Source organism: Telmatherina bonti (genome assembly GCF_933228915.1).
Source record: "Telmatherina bonti genome assembly, chromosome: 5".
Taxonomy (NCBI): Eukaryota; Metazoa; Chordata; class Actinopteri; order Atheriniformes; family Telmatherinidae; genus Telmatherina; species Telmatherina bonti.
The window spans coordinates 17,210,087-17,230,162 of record NC_136623.1 but is presented as its reverse complement, the minus strand read 5'-3'; the positions used below and the strand labels follow the sequence as shown (position 1 = coordinate 17,230,162).

Here is a 20,076-nt window from a genome sequence, read left to right as displayed (position 1 = left end):
TCTACCGATTTGAGACTCATACAATCATAAAAGATTGTTTCCGAAGTTGTTTTTCTTTATTCTACTCTTCGTAGATGTATCAAACAATAAGAAAATAATTAAATACATGTCTAAATAAAATTATATAAGATAAAAAGCACCAGCCAAAAATGTGTGTCATGTCAATTTTATTTCCACAACATCTGGAAGTATTGATATTACTATAGCAAACGAGAGTTTTTCTGTCCTTAGAAGGAAGCCATGGTGCTCTGAAGCCAATCTGTAAAGATGCATGTCTGAATGAAGAGAGAGAAGGAGAGAAGGGGGGGGGGGGGGGGGGGGGGGGGGGGGGTCATGCTGTGAGCTATGTCAGCTTGGGCGATGAGAATATGTCTGTGTTATGAAATGCAAATGAATTGTTGTCTATTTCCTACCTTGGCATAAACACCTGGATGGTTTTTCTCTGCACATCCAAAACCCCAGGACACAACACCCTGCAGTTTTCCATTGCACACAACTGGACCACCAGAGTCACCCTATCAGTGGGATGGGGAACCAGGAAATCTCCTCCTGAGTTTGTAGCATACCTTATAAAAATAAATGGTTTCCTTTAACTTAAAAGATGGAGTTTCGGACCTGGCAGGAGTCCTTGCCTCCCTCCAGAAATCCTGCACAAAACATGGCCTCAGTGATCATGCCAGGGTAAGAGTTGTTACAAACGTCATCAGACAAGATGGGAATATCCAAGCACTGCAGTTTGTTACTATCAGCAGCTACAGAGATGAAAAGTAATATGTAAAGGAGTAAAAAAAAAAATATAATACCTTCACTGAGGCCGCGTTGATACTTACAGGAACTCATGGTCATACCCCAACCTGAGACTGTACACACAGTGCCAGCAGGGGCACAGCTTGAGGGCAGAGCCACAGGTCGAACGTACTGGTTGATGGTGGCAGGTTTGCTCATCTTGATCAGCATGATATCATTGTTTACCAGCCAGGACTCGTAGTTTGGATGAGGAATCACACGGGCAGCGGAAATAGTCTGTTCATTGCCATCCATAAACCAGCGATTGTGATCACCCAGAACAATGTCCATTTTCCTGAGAGAGAGCGATGGGAAATGGGAGAGATGCAGAAGGAAAGATTTTCTGGAAGAAATGTGGTCATACTTACGATTTATAGCAGTGAGCAGCAGACACAACCCAGTATTCGCTGACCAGAGAGCCACCACAGAAGTGATAACCAGAGTTCAGAGACACCTGATGGGGCTGAGAATGAGGCGTGCACTCGCGGCCTCCTACAATTTTATCATCGTCTGAGGCAACTGAAAAAAATGTATCGTACATCTACTAACAGGGAGCCACGTCTACAAAAGAATAATTTTTTTTTTTTTGTTATGGTGTTCTCTGGATCATTGATTTTCTGTTCAGTAGTCATAGTAATTCCACATATTAAAATATTCTGCGAGTATAAAAATTATTGATGTTTTCAAATGTTCATACTTACATACAGCCCCGAGGAGCAGAACACATACCAAGAGCCTCATGATTACTTGATGACTGATGTAACTGCAAGGTTTTGCTTGAACAATTGCAAGGTTTTTATTGACTGCTTTATCTTAACATGATATTCAATGGCCAATCAAAATCCCCTTTGAGAAAGCAAAGAGGGAAACCTTTTACCATGTTTACTATTCGTCCTACCAAAAAAGAACTTGTAGTCTCAAAGATAGGCATGAGAATGCTGCTCATTTTTATCTCTAAAATACACCTTGAAACCATATGAATGTTGGCTGATCTAAAGTGTATTCTGCTCATGTTGTAATAGGTAAAGATGTCCTTGAGTTGATACAGTGACAGGTGAAGCCTCTCTCACAGACTCCAGGAAAAGCTCTCCTGTGTAGAGCAACCATTTCAAATGTGAATATAAGCAGCTCTTTTCTCCTGCTTTCAGGTTTAAACAGTTGGATTTCAGCTCTGTAAGTCTCACTACATGTCATCCATTCATCCATTTTCTTAGCTGCTTAGTCTAGCAAGGCTTGCAGGGAAGCTGGAGTCTATCACAACAATCGCTGGGTGAGAGGCAACGCACACCCTGGACAGGTCGCCAGTCCATTGCAGCACGCAGCAATATAAGTCATGAGAATGCAATAAATAATAATAATTTTTTTTCTTAGGCTGGATTTCCTCAATGTGGCGATTTATAAGCATTATGAAAATTCATTTGACTTCATTGAATAATAAACATTAATTCATTCATTCATTATCCCAACCGATTAGTCCAATGAAGGGTCGCGGGGAAGCTGGAGCCTATCCCAGCTGGCTTTGGGCGAAAGGCAGGGTACACCCTGGACAGCTCGCCAGTCCATTGCAGGGCTGAATAATAAACATAACTAACATATATGTTCAGTATATTACCCTGTGATATGTGAGAAATATACCAAGCAAGAGCAGTGTTTGCCATATGGTGATGCGATATAAATCAGGAACTATACATATAAAAGATGGTAAACAAGGAATTAAAGATTTCATTTAAAAGAAAAATAAATGTAGTTAATTTTGTCTTCAAACTGACATAAAACGACTTTGTTGTAAATTTGAACTTTTGTTTCTCTACCTGCTTATAATATGTGATGCGATTTGAAACTGTTTTTATTAAAACACATTAAAGATAATTATAGTTAAATGTAATTTAAGGAAGGAAGTTGTGAAATTTTTAGCTTTAATGATCCCACAATTCTTGTAAAAGAAAGTGTGAGCATGTGTATTTACATATTTAAGTATATGTTATGTAACTATTCAAAAGATAATTTACATGTTAAAGTTACATGTACTTCATGTTGTTGGTTGATATCAATGTGGTATGCAGCCATAAAACATTCAGATGTAATGTGAAACTTAGTGATATCACTGGTTTGGACTGGATGTATACTGTAGCTGCCACAATACATGCATGTATTGTCCCTCTGAAGTTTTATAGTCCTGTGAAGACACTACAGTATGATATGAGAATACACAAACTAAACATACCAAGAAACAAATGTAGTATAAGTTTTAACATTTTATTGATTTTGCATGGAAATTGGCTGCACATTATTCAGAACTCCACAAGAAAAGTTAGAGTTGAAATGATGGAAGAAATGCAGCAGAGCTAAATGGCTTCTGAAGGATCAGGCTCAGTTGCTGGCCATGGTGCTCTCCAGCCAGTCGTTGAAGATGCAGACCTGTGAATAGAGGCATAAACACCACAAGGTAAGTACAAACAGCAGCATATAAGATTACATTTTCACTGTGATGCAATCAGTTGATATTGCTGAATAGTTTTGCCTCACCTTGGCGTAGACACCAGGGTGGTCCCTCTCAGCACATCCGTAGCCCCAGGACACAACACCCTGCAGCCGACCATTGCACACAACGGGGCCACCAGAGTCACCCTGAAAACAAAATATAAGAAAACCAGTGATGATTAAACTTTTTTTTAAATGAATATACATATTGCAGTGTAATTGTGATATTTGCAGTATTATACAATTGCATCTGGTTTAAACAGTAATTACTCTATATTTGACTTCCTTCATACCTGGCAAGAGTCCTTGCCTCCCTCCAGGTATCCAGCGCAGAACATGGAATCAGTGATCATGCCAGGATAGGAGTTGTCACAGTCCCTGTCAGACAGGATGGGGATGTTCAGGCACTGCAGCCTGTCGCCATCAACTGTGATGTTTGAAAGAGAGAATGTATGAAAAGAGTTTATAATAGTGACACCACATAGTAAATAATCCTTTAACTCCAGACTTGGAAAGTGCAGATCTTACTTACCTGAGCTCATGGTGTTACCCCAGCCAGCAACTCTGCACATGGTTCCAGCGGAAGCACAGCTGGAGGGGAGAGCCACGGGCTTCACATACTGGTTGAGGGTGGCGGGCCTGCTCAGCTTGATCAGCATGATGTCATTGTCGATGTTGTAGGAGCTGTATCTAGGGTGGCGGATGACTTTGGAGGAGCTGATGAACTGCTCGGTTCCCTCGTTAATGCTGATGTCGTGCTCTCCCAGACGGACCTCCACACGGCTAAGGGATTAGGGCAAAAACACAAAACAGAGGCATAAAATATTAAAGTACAAACACCTGGCAGGTAAATCAGATCTACAGCTTTGGAAAAACATGAAGAATACACTCACGACTTGTAGCAGTGAGCAGCAGACACAACCCACTGGGCACTGACCAGGGAGCCACCGCAGAAGTGGTAGCCAGAGTTCAGAGACACAATATGTGGCTCAGTGTGGGGCTGGCACTCAAACCCTCCGACGATCTTGTCGTCGTCAAGGGCAACTGAAATCACACAGAAAACTATGCATTAGGTTTGTTTTTCCCAGCCCAACAAGGATAAAACTTGTTATTTTTTAGTTATTAACTGTCAAAGTGTACTTTATTAACACTCACAAGCAGCTCCGATGAGAAGAACAAAGACCAGAGACCTCATGATTCCTGAGTGATCCTGATGATGAGAGAACTTCACCTGCAGCCCTGGTTTATATTGAAAGCTAGCTCTCAATTTCCCTGCTGAGGGGACCACCCCCTGTTATCTTTGACCAATCACTGTCCTGGAAAAATGTTCTAAACATGGAAAAGTAAATATTTCCTGGCCTGTGGGTTGACCTAAAGCAGTGGATTAAGAAGTGAAACCAAATAACATATAAACCTCCAGAAGATAAGTTACATGTGTGAAAGTATGCTTAGACTTAAATGTATTTTTTTTTAGACCCTTCTAAAAAGCGACTATCCATATGAGACAGTGTCACTGATCTGTAATTACATTGTGCCTCCATGTACTACATATTATTTCTCTATTTTATAAATACTTTTCCATTAATTGAAAAGCTGAAAATCCTTTCAGTATTAGTTATTCAGTGTTGAAAATCATATTTTAGTCACATTCATCAGTCATGACATGACTTTAGCACAACAGATTGATTATTTCACATATTCTGAGTTGAGCCCAAGTCATACATTTATACTGCAAATCCAAGTAAGTTTAAAAAGAAAATTAATGTATTAATGTCTGATTTATTATTAAAAACGAATCAGGAAAATAGATCCGATTGACTTACTAAATGCCCTCTTTCACATTCAGTAAGTCAGTGGGTTTAATTTGAAAGAGGAGGAATTTTAATTAAAACATTTCATGACAATTTTTTGCTAGAAATAAATGTAAAATGTAAAAATCCAACCTGAGCTGTCTTGATATGCATGTAAAAATGAAGCCCCAGTATTCAAATTGACCGCCTGTTAACTTACTTTTCATTAATGAAAGGTTTTATAAGAAGCTACGAGTCAAACGGAAATGGAATATTTGATTAATTTTATTGTGTTACTGCGTTTATTGTGTTGTGTCCAATGTTTAGGTGACAATGAAACAGTTATGAAAAAAGATGATCTTCTTGGGAAATTTAATTAATTTACTGATGAATAAGTTAAGCTAAAAAGAAAAATCTAAAAGCTTTCAGATAATAAGAAAGTTTATTTAAAAAAAAATGAACAGCTATTGAGACGTTAAACTAGATCCATGTAGTTTCATAAATATCTCAGTGATTAATTGTTTGACATTAAGTTAACAAGAGCAGGTACAGGATTCCTTTAATAAATTATAATAAAATATTATATATCATTTAGTATCCACTCAGTTCAGGTTTATTCAGGTTAGCTGGAGAGTTTGGACATTTGTTGGGGTAATGAAAAAGTAATTGTAGAGTTCTTAAACCAGTACAAAGATTTTTTTGGATGAATCTCCGGTTTATGTATCTATCCTTAACCCGCTAATGCCCGAATCATTCAAAACACCACATACAATATTTTACTTCAGTCATGTACACTGATGCTTCATTTGATTTTTAATCTTATTTGACTTTTTATATATTTCAATTCAGCTAACCTATAAAAATATTTATAAGATGAGATTCTGTCATGTTTATATAATATTTCTGTTCTATTGAAGCACACTTGTATCATTTTCTTTTTCTGTTTATTACTGAGAAAACTTGGTAATTACAATTTATGTATACATATGACATTTTATCTATTTATTCTTCAGTGAGTGGCAGTGTGTTGGATGACTTGCTGATTTCCACTGAAGAGGCTAATTTGCAAAATGTATTATCTTTACCCATGCTTATACTAAAAACCAGCTTTAAATAGATGCCCACTGTGATGGACACTAATTCATTGAAAGGTTAATAAATAAAAGGTGTTGTTTTAAAGTAAAGTTTATTGTTAGCATGCAGCTTATTATGAACACAGTTTGGTAACTTGGCCTTCGGCCTCCCTGTGAATTCTCTATCTGTTCCAGCCATATTGAATATTATTAGACTCCTGGAGTTAAGGGTGACTCTCTGGTAGATAAACACAAAGTTTCGTTTTTTTTTCCCCAAATGACCGCCACCTTTTGGAGGCTACCACTTAAATAAACATAAAACAAGAATTTGGGATGAATTCTCAGAATCCATGATGCCTCTGACTGTCATTCTGCTTGTTGCAGCTGTTGGCTGGGTGATACAATTGTTATAGAGAAGGTTATCAGCTACAGGGGAATAATGACAAGATTGTTGGACTATTTTCTCTAAATCTCTCATTACTGGCTCATTTCATTTAATTGGAAATAGGCTGGGTCTGGTGCTCACTTGCTCAAAGTCAGGCTTACTTTTTGCCTTCCTTATCTATGTGGACTGGAAATAAAATGCATATGAAAGCAGAAACAACACATCCATTATTTTCTCACACAGTTGCTATTGAGGTTTGTTTGGGAGAGTATAACAATGGAATCTCTGGAAGTGTTCAGCAGTTCATTAATGCATCATTCAACACCAATCGTATAATTGGTCTACCCTTGAGAAATACTGCTCCTGCTGCTCAGGCTTAGTGAGCAAACCACCCTCAGCCAGTACAAGCAGGCTGTGGCTCTGCCCTCCAGCTGTGCCCCTGCTGGGACCATGCGCAAAGTCTCTGGCTGTTGCAACACTAAGCCTCAGTAAGAAGCAAAATCAAACTTCTGAAGTTGTCTCTAACTGTTCATTTAACAGAGGATGTGCCTGCAATCTTTAATATTCTGCACCATGTTGTGTGCTGGCAGTGAAAGGATGATTGACAGAAACGTGTTTATAATCTAAAAACCTTTATGGAAGCAAGGATTCCTGTCAGACGTGTACCTCTGCTTTTACAACATCCCTTATTCAGACTAGTCCTCTTGTTTTCAATGTCTGTCGAAATTAAATTCAAACGTGCTTTGATCAGTATAATAAGAGCATTGCAAAGACTCAGTGTATGGGTAATAATTCTTTGTCAGGCTGACTCTGGTGGTGCTGTTATGCGCAACAGAGAGCTGTAAGGTGTTGTGTCCCGGAGCAATGGAGGTGCTGAGAATAACTGGAGTATACGCCAAGGTGACATTTCACTGATTTAACAGAGAAAAAAAAAGTGCTGCAGTTTGTAGTGGAGTGACACTGCAACAAACTGACTGATGTCTTTCTATTTTCAGGTGTGCTGACTGTGTGGCTGCACAGCACACAGCCAGCTATTAGCTCCATTGCTCAAGCTCTACGTTGGTCTGACAGCGACAGCTATCAGCTAATAAGATGAATATAATGAGATTAATATAACACAGCATGATATATGTTAATATAACATTGTGTTACACATTCCCTGTGTATGCGTGGGTTCTCTCCTGGTACTCCGATTTCCTCCTACTGTCATAAGACATGCATGTTATGTTAATTGGTTACTCTAAATTGTCCCTAGGAGTGAGTGTGAGTGTGAATGGTTGTTTATCTCTCTGTGTTAGCCCTGTGATGGACTGGTGACCTGTCCATCGTGTACTTGCCTCTTGTCCAATGGTAGGCTACAGCTTCCCTGTGACCCCTTAATTGGACATACGGTTCAGAAAATGACTGAATATAATAAAAATAACAATAATGATAGTAAAAATAAAATAATAAAATAAAAATAATGATGATAATAATAATAATGTTGTCCAAGTTAACATGTGGTTCTGTCATGTTTTTCTTCCCTGATCTGCCAGACAATCATCAGCTGGAATTCAGTCCACCTTGGGTTTCCTAATTGCCTCCGCTGTGCTTATCAGTCTCATTCAGTTCACCAGGTCTTCTGCCCATTTTGTCATGACTCACAGCCTACTTAAACACTCTCCAGTCTTTTCCCCCCTCCCAGATTATCATCAGACCAATGTCTTGTTGTTGTCCAAGGTTCTATGGGTTGTCTCCTATTGCTGACCCACCTCTTCACGTCCCTGGATTCCTCTCCTTGCCTTGACCATGATGGACATCTCTTGCCTCTTGGATTTTCTGGACGCAGATCCTTGACCTATCTCTAGACCCCCGAGCCTTGCCTGTCGTCCTGGTTGAGTACTTCATCTACAATATAATCTTGACCTCATGCCTCCCTCCTGACCTTGTCCCTATAACCTGGACTCTCTCAGCTGCTCATGTCCCTGGATTGATCCTTTGCTCCTTAGCCTCATCCTTCTTTCCTCAAATAAACTGGTTTTTGTTCACAGCTCCTTTGTTATTGGCTGAACCTCCGGGTCCTCACAGTACCTCCATACAGGATCCATGTGAAATAGAAAAATAATTAAAATTAATAGAAGTACATGGATGCAAGGACTGTGGAAACATTTTGTAGAAAGAACTAGCAGTCAGTCGCTTGTGGGTGATGGGCTTTTAAAGTCACCTTTTCGTCCCTTCAATGTCAAATTGCTACTTATTTTCAGTGGACCAACAGGGTCTTTGCATTGCATGATCTATCATGAGACTCTTTTCACTTGCAGCTCATCATAACTTAAAGCTTTATCTAAAAAAGTATTCTGAGTCCTGCAGAAATGAGCGTTGAAACTGACACATGTACATCAAGGCTTGAAGGAATGCAGCACAGATACAACTCCCATAATAAAATATTTAAAATGAGTTAATCCACTGACCAGGTTGAGGAATCCTCTTTAATAGGTTCAGCAACATCTCAATAACTGCTTCTTGTTTAGCATTTATTAGGTCTCAATAAGGGGCCTTAAATAAATCTGATGCAGTTATGTACTCTGTATATGCTCTATAACATCTAAACTCTAATATTGAATTTTTCTACTTTCCTGCAGTTTACCAACATTCAGTGAATTACCTGAATAATAAATTATTATTGAATGATGGCAAGTGTCCAAGGACACTTGCATAGAATCAATAAGTGAAATAAGGTTACAAGTTGTGTCTCCCCCCCAAAAAAAAAAAACTGAGCACGGTCCTTTAGCAGTTTGCTGACTCTGAGCTTTAACACCCCATAGGCCTTCCTGCATAAATCTTGCTTTAATTTTTAGATGGATATAGTACATTTTTGAATCTTGAAATCAGGTTGTACTTGTAAATTTATGTTATTGTTTGTCGTTTTCTGCCTTTTAACACACAGAATAGTAAAGATAGCAAAGCATAAGAAGAGAAAGAAATGACAAGTGATGAAGGTCAGTCAGGCCAGGAGTTAAACTGCCTCATTCAGAAAATTTGTGTTGTGGAATATTTCTAGCACTGTAGTTTTGCACTTTTTTTTCTTTAAAAAGATTTTTGTTTATTACTTTAATTAAGAATGTACCCTCTTAGATAGCTGCAGTATCTATGTGGGAAAAAAGATCTGGAGGTGACAGCTGCTGAGAAACACACAGTTGTAAGATACTGTGTTCTAACACATCTAAACATGGAGGTGATATGTACCTGCACAATCTGACCAAACACAGCTTTAAACATGTGAGCACTGAATTCACATCTTTGCTGAAATGAAGTCAAACATTAAAATAAAATTTGGTAACAGCATGACAATTGAAGGTGATGGTATAAAAAGTCCCATGTATATGTTGAACTCCTGAGGTTTTGACAGTTTTATCATACTTCACATTGTTAATATAACACAGTTCATACATATTACATGACTACAATTAATTATTCAGTCATGAGCATTGAATAGATTGAAACAAGCCATGCAAGTTCACATGACTCGAATATTCAGTGATCCTGTTTAATCCTTTTAAATAGCAGCTACATTGTATGTTATGGAAAATTGATAATTGTTGTTTTGCCAGCACTGACGATGTAGACAAAAAAGAATAAGAAAAGTGAAACCTATTCAGACTTTTCCAAATAATTTTTTATGAAATTGCTGACTTAGCCATTCATATCTAATCTCAGAAAGAGATCACCTGTTTCCAAACCCTCCTGCAGTGATTGGCCTTTTGGTGACCAATGAAGACGCTTGGAGAGTTAGGGCAGCTCTTCTCTGTGAGTATAAATCCCAACCGCAGGTGAAGTACTCTCATCATCAGGATCACTCAGGAATCATGAGGTCTCTGGTCTTTGTTCTTCTCATCGGAGCTGCTTGTGAGTGTTAATAAAGTACACTTTGACAGTTAATAACTAAAAAATAACAAGTTTTATCCTTGTTGGGCTGGGAAAAACAAACCTAATGCATAGTTTTCTGTGTGATTTCAGTTGCCCTTGACGACGACAAGATCGTCGGAGGGTTTGAGTGCCAGCCCCACACTGAGCCACATATTGTGTCTCTGAACTCTGGCTACCACTTCTGCGGTGGCTCCCTGGTCAGTGCCCAGTGGGTTGTGTCTGCTGCTCACTGCTACAAGTCGTGAGTGTATTCTTCATGTTTTTCCAAAGCTGTAGATCTGATTTACCTGCCAGGTGTTTGTACTTTAATATTTTATGCCTCTGTTTTGTGTTTTTGCCCTAATCCCTTAGCCGTGTGGAGGTCCGTCTGGGAGAGCACGACATCAGCATTAACGAGGGAACCGAGCAGTTCATCAGCTCCTCCAAAGTCATCCGCCACCCTAGATACAGCTCCTACAACATCGACAATGACATCATGCTGATCAAGCTGAGCAGGCCCGCCACCCTCAACCAGTATGTGAAGCCCGTGGCTCTCCCCTCCAGCTGTGCTTCCGCTGGAACCATGTGCAGAGTTGCTGGCTGGGGTAACACCATGAGCTCAGGTAAGTAAGATCTGCACTTTCCAAGTCTGGAGTTAAAGGATTATTTACTATGTGGTGTCACTATTATAAACTCTTTTCATACATTCTCTCTTTCAAACATCACAGTTGATGGCGACAGGCTGCAGTGCCTGAACATCCCCATCCTGTCTGACAGGGACTGTGACAACTCCTATCCTGGCATGATCACTGATTCCATGTTCTGCGCTGGATACCTGGAGGGAGGCAAGGACTCTTGCCAGGTATGAAGGAAGTCAAATATAGAGTAATTACTGTTTAAACCAGATGCAATTGTATAATACTGCAAATATCACAATTACACTGCAATATGTATATTCATTTAAAAAAAAGTTTAATCATCACTGGTTTTCTTATATTTTGTTTTCAGGGTGACTCTGGTGGCCCCGTTGTGTGCAATGGTCAGCTGCAGGGTGTTGTGTCCTGGGGCTACGGATGTGCTGAGAGGGACCACCCTGGTGTCTACGCCAAGGTAACTTTTTGAAACCGAAATAATTGCAGAAAAATTAGTCTCTGCCTAAGCTCAACTCTGACTGCATGAACTGCTTATTTGCTCTAACGCCGGTCTCTTTCATTTTTAGGTTTGCATCTTCAACGACTGGCTGGAGAGCACCATGGCCAGCAACTGAGTGATCCAATCAAAGATGTTCAATGAAGCAGATCAACATCACTTGCTGTTAATGTTCCATCAGATGTACTGAACAGTATTAGGAATAAATCATTAAAAGCAGAGTCTTTGGTTCATTTCTTTCTTTTTCCTGGACATTCTGCAGAAAATATGGATGGGTATTAGTTTTATTCCTCCTAATTCAGAAATGAGTGTATGGCTCATTAAAACAAACAAACAAACAAACAAACACCATATACAGCTATATCAGAATTTCTTTTACCTCAAACATATGACAGAAAATTAATATAACCATCTAAAGCGAGATAAACCCAAACACAGGCATGTTCATCTCAGCAAGTTAAGGAAACAGGTTTTTGTAACTCTATCCTGTAAATCCTTTCATGTGAAGGCCTGAAAGAATCACAAAGCTAAAACCTCCTTTTCCTTATGAAAGGAGGTTTCTTGGTGGTTTGGATGGACTGAACACACTCACTTCTACAAATGCGTCATCTGGAACAACAGCGTTTTACATCTGGTCAAATTTCCACGTCTTCAAGAAGATGTGCAAATGTACATTTAAAAAAAACAGATTCAAAATTCACTGTATGTGTGAAACATACAAATGAACTGAAATACCTCTCCCTGGTGTTTGATAAGCTAAGAGTAAAAATACAATAAATAACCTAGAGTAAGATAAAAAAAAAAAAAAGAAAAAAAAAAAAGATAAATAAAAGCAAAAGTCATATGTGCAAGGCTTTTGTTGTGGTCCAGTGAAGGAGGCAGGGGGTCAGGGTGGGGGTGGCAGGCATTATGTGTGTGAGGGTCCTAGGAGGATCCCTCAAGTGGATTGAGTTCAGCATGTTGACCGCCTGATGAATGAAGCTGTTTGATAGCCTTGTGGAGCGGGCTCGGAAGCCTAATGAGTGTAATTTCTCCTTGAGAAAATGAAAGAAAATAATGTAGCAACAATACTGGAAGGCAATGAAAGGATCTACTAAAAACCTAGTATGCTTTATACAATTATAAACCAGTCTCATAGAAACATGCACACATAAAGAGAATGTGTCGGAAAATGCCTGAGAAGTGACCTCAGAAACAGCTGTGATATATTTAGTACCTTTTCAAGAATAAACATTTGATTTTATAAAAAAGAAATATGAGTGGATTCCTGAGTGGGCCAATCAGAATTGATCTATTCCCTTTTTCCAGTGCAGCGTTGCAGATTGCCGGACACTACAAGTCAAGGTAAGAGGGGAGTACATTCTGAACAAGGTGCTTATCAATAAAAAGTATCATGTACAAAAATGTAATAGTTGCAAAACCAATTTAAAAGCCCTGCCCTAGACTGGGCACCACATACTGTAGTCTGTAACATAAACTTTCTCCACCGGTCTCCTGATGGCTTCATACACAAGGAACATCGGATCAAAAAGCACACTGTTGATAGTTGAGAAAATGTAAGGATTTAAAGTGCGCCTTATGGTCCGGGAAAAAACATGAAAATTAGTTATTCTTTTTAAATAACTATTTATTTATTTATTTATTCATTTGTCCATTCATTCATTCATTTCGGCTAAATGTGTTTCACTAATCACAGGGTGTCGGTAAAGATATACAAACCTTGGAACGAATGATGATGTTGTCGGAGCACCTAATTTGCATATTTCCAAGTCATGGACCCAGTTGTTTAGGAACTGCACAAGAGCTTCAAGAGATTTGTAATTTCAAGACTGCATCTTAGTATAAGCACTCACTCCACAGACCAGATATGTGACGATATCAGGAAATTGAGGAAATGAGAGGGGGTAAGGCGTCAGGGTCCAGGTTCCTCTCTTTTGTTAATATTTCATAAGGGTCTTATCTCCGATTGTTGCAATTTTTTCAAAATAACTTCTTCTTGCTTCGGGAAGAAGTTTGTCCCTGTACCAAACACTTTTTACATTGAACTTTCAACATTTTTTCTGAAAATTTTACACGTCTGGTCTAATCTATTTCTCTATCATGTAATTCCTCAGGAATGGACTCCGAAAATGGCCCCAGTCTACTATTTACGTCTCAGAAAGCATTACGTCATCACGTCCGTTCACAAGCCCTATACAGAGACACAGACAACCATTTCTACTCACACTCAGAGGAATCATTTAGAAACACCCACTAACCTAGCATCCATGCTTTACCTGTAGAGGACTCACACATTATAAGGAAAACATACAGTAATGCCCAATACAATGTTGGTACTGAGCGCTACTGAAACGCACAGTCCCCAATCAGAATTCCTTCATTCAGGCTTGTTTGTTACTGCTTATTCCGACTCAGGGTCACATAATGAAGCTGGAGCCAGCAATCAGCAGAGAATAGGCAAGGTACACCCTGGACAGGCTACCCAGTCCATTGCAGGGCCCTAACAGAAGGTGTTTACAGTTTGCCTTAGCTTTCATTAAGGTCAAAACCCCTCCAACATCTGCAGCATTTTGATACTGTGTAAAAAAAAAAAAAAAACTGTTTCCCTTTTTCCTTCTTTGGGAAAACATTTTAATAAATTAGGTGTTTGGCTGAAAAGATCTGCAGATGGCTTGCAGCTATCTCTGCCCTGCACAGTAGAACAGTGGGTCCCAACATATTTTCCTCGTGGACTCTCTTCATGCATGAAGATACTAAAGTGGCTACATCTCAACTCATGTCTGTGTGGACACAACTTTAATTTCAGTCACACGGATTCTGAACAGTCAAAGTCTCAGACCCCCTGTGCTCCTTTAGGGACCCCAGGTAGGGAACTGTCGCAGTATAAGAATCACATATCATTTAGAAAGGATGTTTAATCTGAGTGCCGTCATTCAAGCAAATTTCACTGTATTGGCATTTGAAACTATTTTTTGAAAACGTATATTATTGATGCAACTAAAGGGATTTCTCTATCATATAATTTCTTTTTAATATCTTACTTTTGTAACCGAGTTATGGATTCTATATGGAGCTGATTTCCAACTGGGGTGGTCAAGGCCGGATTTTCCAATGGGCATAATGGGCACAGGCCCAGGGGCCCACGTCCACTTGGGGCCCATGTGGGACATATACCAGCAGTTTGGATATGAAAACAAATGTAAAAGCCAGACAATTACACCACAGTGTATAGTGTATTGCAATTAGTTCCATTGGCTGAAAGATGTTAGAAATGCTGTGTCACAGTGTATCATTCACAATTTTTACAACGTTGCTGTGGGGAAGGGGGCCCCTGGAATACTCTGGGCCCAGGAGCCTGTGCACTTTTAATCCGGCCCTGCGGTTGGTGTACGTGAATGCACCTTGGGCGACACCCCCGCTCTTTCCCCGTTACTTCTGGCAGCCCGTGATTAGTGACGCACTAAAGGTGTGCACACCGAAGGTGATGTGGTTTTGCGGCTGCTGGAAGCAGCGGTGTGTCAGAGCGGAATAAGGGTCGGTGATGATGTCCTGATGAAGTGAGTAGCTAAATTAAAACTTATATTGCAGTGCGACGGACTGGCGAGCTATTCAGGGTGTACCCTGCCTGTCTCCCAAAGCCAGCTGGGATAGGCTCCAGCTTCCCCCGCGACCCTGAATTGGATTAAGCGGTTCAGAAAATGAATGAATGAATGACATGTGGCCTCTGCTGTATGGTTGATGTTCTCAATAGTTCCTACTTTTTCATTGTTGTGTGCTTACAACTTCTAGTCAATTGTCATTATTGCTTTGGGGTCATATTACACGTATAGGACTTTTTTTTTTTAAGGTTAACTGGACCATTTAATTTCTTTACTACTGTTTGGTTTTGCTTTGTTTTGCAACTGATTTTCGTTTGTTGTGTTATTTTGTTATTTCTTTTAGGTTTACAGTTAACTTGGTCTAGGTCTGTATGGAGCTTTATGTTAAGAATTGAATAATATTTTTAAAGAACTATTATATTATTTAAAAGTGCTTTTAAATATGATTTGTTAAATAAAACATTGTTTTATTCTTGATCATGTTCTTTCAGTTACCACATGTAATTTGTTTTAGGTTTTGACTGATAGTGATTTAGGCTGGTGCACTTTATTATATCCTCACACCATCAGTAGATATAGAACTTGGTTACACTTTAAATTAGGACTGTTTGAATGAAGATAGTTGATCAGCATTTCTGAGCAGAGCAACAGGTGTACCACAGTCTTTGCTGCTGTGGAAAACAGATGGGAGGAAAATTTCTGTGTCCATCCATCAAAAATGTCAAACAAGATAACAGCTTTTTTTCCCCTCCAGCAGCTCCTCTTACAACCTTATGAAGAATATTGGAAAGCAAGTGTGAAAAGTAAAGTGTTTTTATTTTTTTTTAGTCTTTAATCATTGTGAGGTTTATCTTAATGGGATATCTGGGAGATCAATCAACCACTAAGTTGAAAAGCAGCTTGAGCTCTATGAATTGCCTTTAAAAAAAATCTTCTGTAAATTAAGACAAAAGCTATCAGATTTACAGGGCTTTGAGACTGATTTTCCATCACTGCACTTTTAAAATACCTTTCAGATCAAAACTATCTTTTTTTTTCAGAAAATCCACAAAAGAGAAGTGTAGAAGCAAGGATGTGAATCAGTAAGTCTGTCACTAGAGGGTATTGTGTGTCTGTGTATGTATGTGTCTGTGTATGTATGTATGTGTGTGTGTGTGTGTGCCTACAGCTGAGTGATTGCCTAATTGATGTCACCTGAGTCTGTCTGTGATTTTGGTTTTGCTTGGCACAGAGAGAGGGTGAAAGTGGATGCTGATATTTTCTGTTGACCGCATATTTGATAGTTTACATAAGTTCAGTTTGCAAATACTAAGTAAAAAATGTATCAAGCAGTAATCTTTAACTGAGAGGATAAATAAAACCTGAACCGCAAGAGATTCCTGATCCTCTTTGTTTGGATTTACGTGTCAGATAGACTTCTGCAATCACCCCTCAGTGACTAATTTTGGCAGTCACAATAAGAAGTATCCTATTTTCAGCCTGATAAAAATCAGAATGATAACACAGATAACAAGGCAAATCTTATTGTGTACTGAAAAAGCTTTTGCGTTTTTACTTCAGTGTCCCTGCCACCAGATTTTCTGTTGAAGGAGGGACTTGTGACCACGATTTCAGTGCTGGACAGAACTCATTGGATGAATTTCAGGCTTTTGTTGTGCTCTGACATTGATAAATGAGGTGGTGCAACAAATTTGTCCTTCCATTTCTGGTGTCTCCAGTATTTTGCAGTGAATAGACAGAAAATCAAAATGGGCCTTTTGTTTACGTGCATCAGCAAAAATAAAGTGAGGCACTTTATTTTTTTTTCCAATAAAAAAGGAAAAAGATAAAAAGAAAACGTTTTAAAGTAATACAGTGTAAAATGTCTGTTTTCAGGATTTGCATATATATATATATATATATATATATATATATATATATATAAAATGTATTATTATTATTATTATTATTATTATTATTAATAATAATAATAATAATAATAATAATAATAATAATAATTATTAATAAACCCAGAGAGAAATTATTTTGTTTTGGGACTTACTTTTTTTATTGAGTTCTTTTGCAAATTGTGTGTTTTGTTTACCTTGCATGGATGGAACTGGAGAGACTGTGAGATGATACAAGACAAAGAAAAGCCTCATTCATCTATAATGTGTTTGGTTTGCATAATTATAGTTTTGTCAGCTGTGATTTTTCTACATGTGCTTAGTATTTTTTTTGGTGAAAATCTCACCGATATTAAATACAGAATTATGAATAGTCTAAAAGTGGTTTAAATAGCTGCAGCCCCGAGGAGGACACAATTGTCATCTTAGGGCCGCTCCCAAGCCTGATTAATGCAGAGAGTTGCATCAGGAAGGGCATTCAGCTTAAAACCTGTGGCAATTCTGTGTGATGATTGACTTTGGCGACCCCTTCAGAGGGACAAGCCGAAAGGGACAGCAACAACTTAGTGGTTTAAATAACCAATTTCTCAGCAAGTATAAGCACACCAATGCAAGAAAAAGTGATGAACTTTATTGATCATCCCCTCGAATATTACATTTTTTTATTTCTCCATCTCTTTCTGTGGCTCTCTTTTTGCTGCCCTCCCACTGTTATGTTTCTGACAGTACCCATAACCACCTGCCTCCTGTCTCCTTCTATTTTAGTCTCCCTCTGCTCTCCCTTCTCTCATGTAGTTCTGTGATGGGTGATCACAGCCTAGCTGTATCTGGAAAGGGTCTCATTGATCCAAGGCATCAGAGAACAGACTTTGGTGTAAACACCTGGGTAGTTAGGCTGAGCACAGCCATATCCCCAAGAGACGATTCCCTGCAGCTCTCCGTTACACACCAGAGGCCCACCAGAGTCACCCTGTACAGGACAGAAAAGGCAGAAAACTAGCAAAGAGCAGATTTGTCTCATACTGTCATCCCATTAAGCTATGATTTCTTAAATATGAATACAGACAGTATTACAGAGTGGTACAGACAGTTCTTTAAAACTGCCTAATTGTGTGATAAATACCTGACAAGCATCCTTGCCTCCTTCCAGGTATCCAGCACAAACCATTCGTTCAGTGATCTGGCCTGGATAGGAGTCTTCACACTCCTTGTTGGACAAGATGGGGACTTCCACACACTGAAGGTAAAATGGGTTGAACACTGCAGTTAAGAGCAAGAAAGAAAAACAATGGTTTAAGAGAGATAGCGATTTCAAGACATGCCACCCCCTCATTGTAGCTTTAATTGGTTTCTTACTGTGGTGGTGACAATGTTGTGCGCCTATCAGTTATAAAAGGGTTTCAGTAAGTCTTCAAACTTAACCAATTACACAATTCTGCAGAGGAATCTGGAATAACTTCAGGCACAATAACAGATGCATCAAAGCAAAGGATTTTAATAATGACAACAGTGGTATACTGGTAATATTTCCCAGCATTTGTAACCTATTTGAGCAGTATTTCCTGTATACTGGATACTGTGTATGACTGTGGGATAATCACTGGTTTTACTCATTACAATAACAAGACAGTTTGTCTTTTAGCTGTATTGAGTCTCCATTTCACTTTTGCTGTGAAACGGTTTGCTTGTTGTTTCTGAACCCTGTTATTTTCACAGGAGTGTTGCATGACTTCGCATATACAGTTTGTGTCATATTGTCAACAGTCTTGCAACTGAAATGATAATTTAAAAGCATCTGTAATTTACTGCAAAAATATATAAGTAATGATGCAGTTTTACAGGCAGTCAATACATGTATTCATTCTCTACAGAAGAATGTAGCACCTATGAAACCTAGACATGACAACAGTTTAAAATTGAAGTTGAATTGAATTGAAAATGAAAGTATTTCTTCTTTTTTTTATTTAAAGCTTGTGTTCCAATTTGCTCATTTTTATAAATTGTCACAACCGTGAATATTCAGATTTTTGTTTGTTTAAATTGCCCTGAAAATGCCTGAATGTGACTAATATATAACCATGTCCTTTGACACTATATTCTGTACATGCCAACAAAAAGAGTTTCACATGTTTTCTGGGCTTTAATCTGTAGTGGAGATCAGGCATGCCTCACCTTGATCAGTATAGATGTTACCCCATCCAGACACTATGCACATGTCCCCTGGTGTGGGACAAGCTTTGGGAAGAGGGACAGGCTTGACATACTGGTTGACAGAGACAGGGTGTGCTAGTTTCATCAGCATGATGTCATAGTCCAGGGTCTTGTAATCGTAGTTCTCATGCCAGTAGATGGCATCCACTGACATGTACTGCTCAGTGCCCTCATGCATCCAGATGTGGTTGTCGCCCAGGATTGCAATCTGTGAAAAGGGGCTGAAAATAACACAAAGAAAAGTTAACTGTGGTTTTCTCTACCATGTGTTGAGACTTCTGGAATTAAACAATGCAGCACAAACTTTTGCCAACAGTGGGCTGCAGAGATGATCCATTGCTCGCTGATGAGGGAGCCTCCACAGAAGTGGTAACCGATGTTGATGGACACCTGCCAGGGCTGAGAGTGAGCCTCACACTGGTAGCCTCCCACAATCTTGTCATCCATGGGAGCTGCAGCTGTGGCATCAAAGACACGCAAACTTCTCATTAATGATTATGTTTTGAATTCATTGGTTATCCTAAACAATCTGTACATACAGCAAATGCTCTGTACCTGCAGCACCCAGGATCATGGATATGATCAGACCAATCATCATGGAGCTGACGTGAGCCTTCCTACAACCAGGGTGGACGTGAATGACCTGCTTCTCATGACTTTTATACTGTAACTCCTCTGTGGCCTCCCGTGCACCCCTCCTCTTCCCCACCTTCTCACCCCCACCCTCCTCCAAACTTCTGTTTGTCCTGCCCCATCTTTATTTTCAACTCTTTACAGGTTTTATACAATATGAGTAAAAAAATCCCCAAAAAATCCCCAAAATCACTACTT

At 39.1% G+C, this 20,076-nt stretch overlaps 4 protein-coding genes across 4 annotated transcripts; 1 reads left to right on the top strand and 3 right to left on the bottom strand.

The window, feature by feature from the left end:
- Positions 1-227: 227 nt before the first annotated feature.
- On the bottom strand, positions 228-1,527 carry LOC306756317 (trypsin-2-like; the record flags this gene model as incomplete). Its single annotated transcript, XM_079241044.1, has 6 exons — positions 228-275; positions 414-515; positions 616-752; positions 831-1,081; positions 1,155-1,305; positions 1,488-1,527. The coding sequence occupies 6 exons, from the start codon at positions 1,525-1,527 to the stop codon at positions 228-230; spliced, it is 729 nt and encodes a 242-aa protein (XP_079097170.1).
- Positions 1,528-3,156: 1,629 nt separating this feature from the next.
- On the bottom strand, positions 3,157-4,510 carry LOC306755911 (trypsin-1-like; the record flags this gene model as incomplete). Its single annotated transcript, XM_079240485.1, has 6 exons — positions 4,423-4,510; positions 4,161-4,311; positions 3,800-4,050; positions 3,561-3,694; positions 3,313-3,414; positions 3,157-3,204 (listed from the first exon to the last, which is right to left on the bottom strand). Exons 1-6 carry the CDS (start codon positions 4,460-4,462, stop codon positions 3,157-3,159), a joined length of 726 nt encoding a protein of 241 aa, XP_079096611.1. The 5' UTR covers positions 4,463-4,510.
- A 5,829-nt stretch (positions 4,511-10,339) lies between these two features.
- LOC306755905 (trypsin-1-like) lies at positions 10,340-11,667 on the top strand (the record flags this gene model as incomplete). Its single annotated transcript, XM_079240477.1, has 6 exons — positions 10,340-10,400; positions 10,512-10,662; positions 10,773-11,023; positions 11,129-11,262; positions 11,409-11,510; positions 11,620-11,667. Exons 1-6 carry the CDS (start codon positions 10,361-10,363, stop codon positions 11,665-11,667), a joined length of 726 nt encoding a protein of 241 aa, XP_079096603.1. The 5' UTR covers positions 10,340-10,360.
- Positions 11,668-17,851: 6,184 nt separating this feature from the next.
- LOC306755904 (trypsin-2-like) lies at positions 17,852-19,840 on the bottom strand (the record flags this gene model as incomplete). Its single annotated transcript, XM_079240476.1, has 5 exons — positions 17,852-18,004; positions 18,158-18,294; positions 19,207-19,466; positions 19,550-19,703; positions 19,801-19,840. The coding sequence occupies 5 exons, from the start codon at positions 19,838-19,840 to the stop codon at positions 17,852-17,854; spliced, it is 744 nt and encodes a 247-aa protein (XP_079096602.1).
- Between the last annotated feature and the right edge of the window lie 236 nt (positions 19,841-20,076).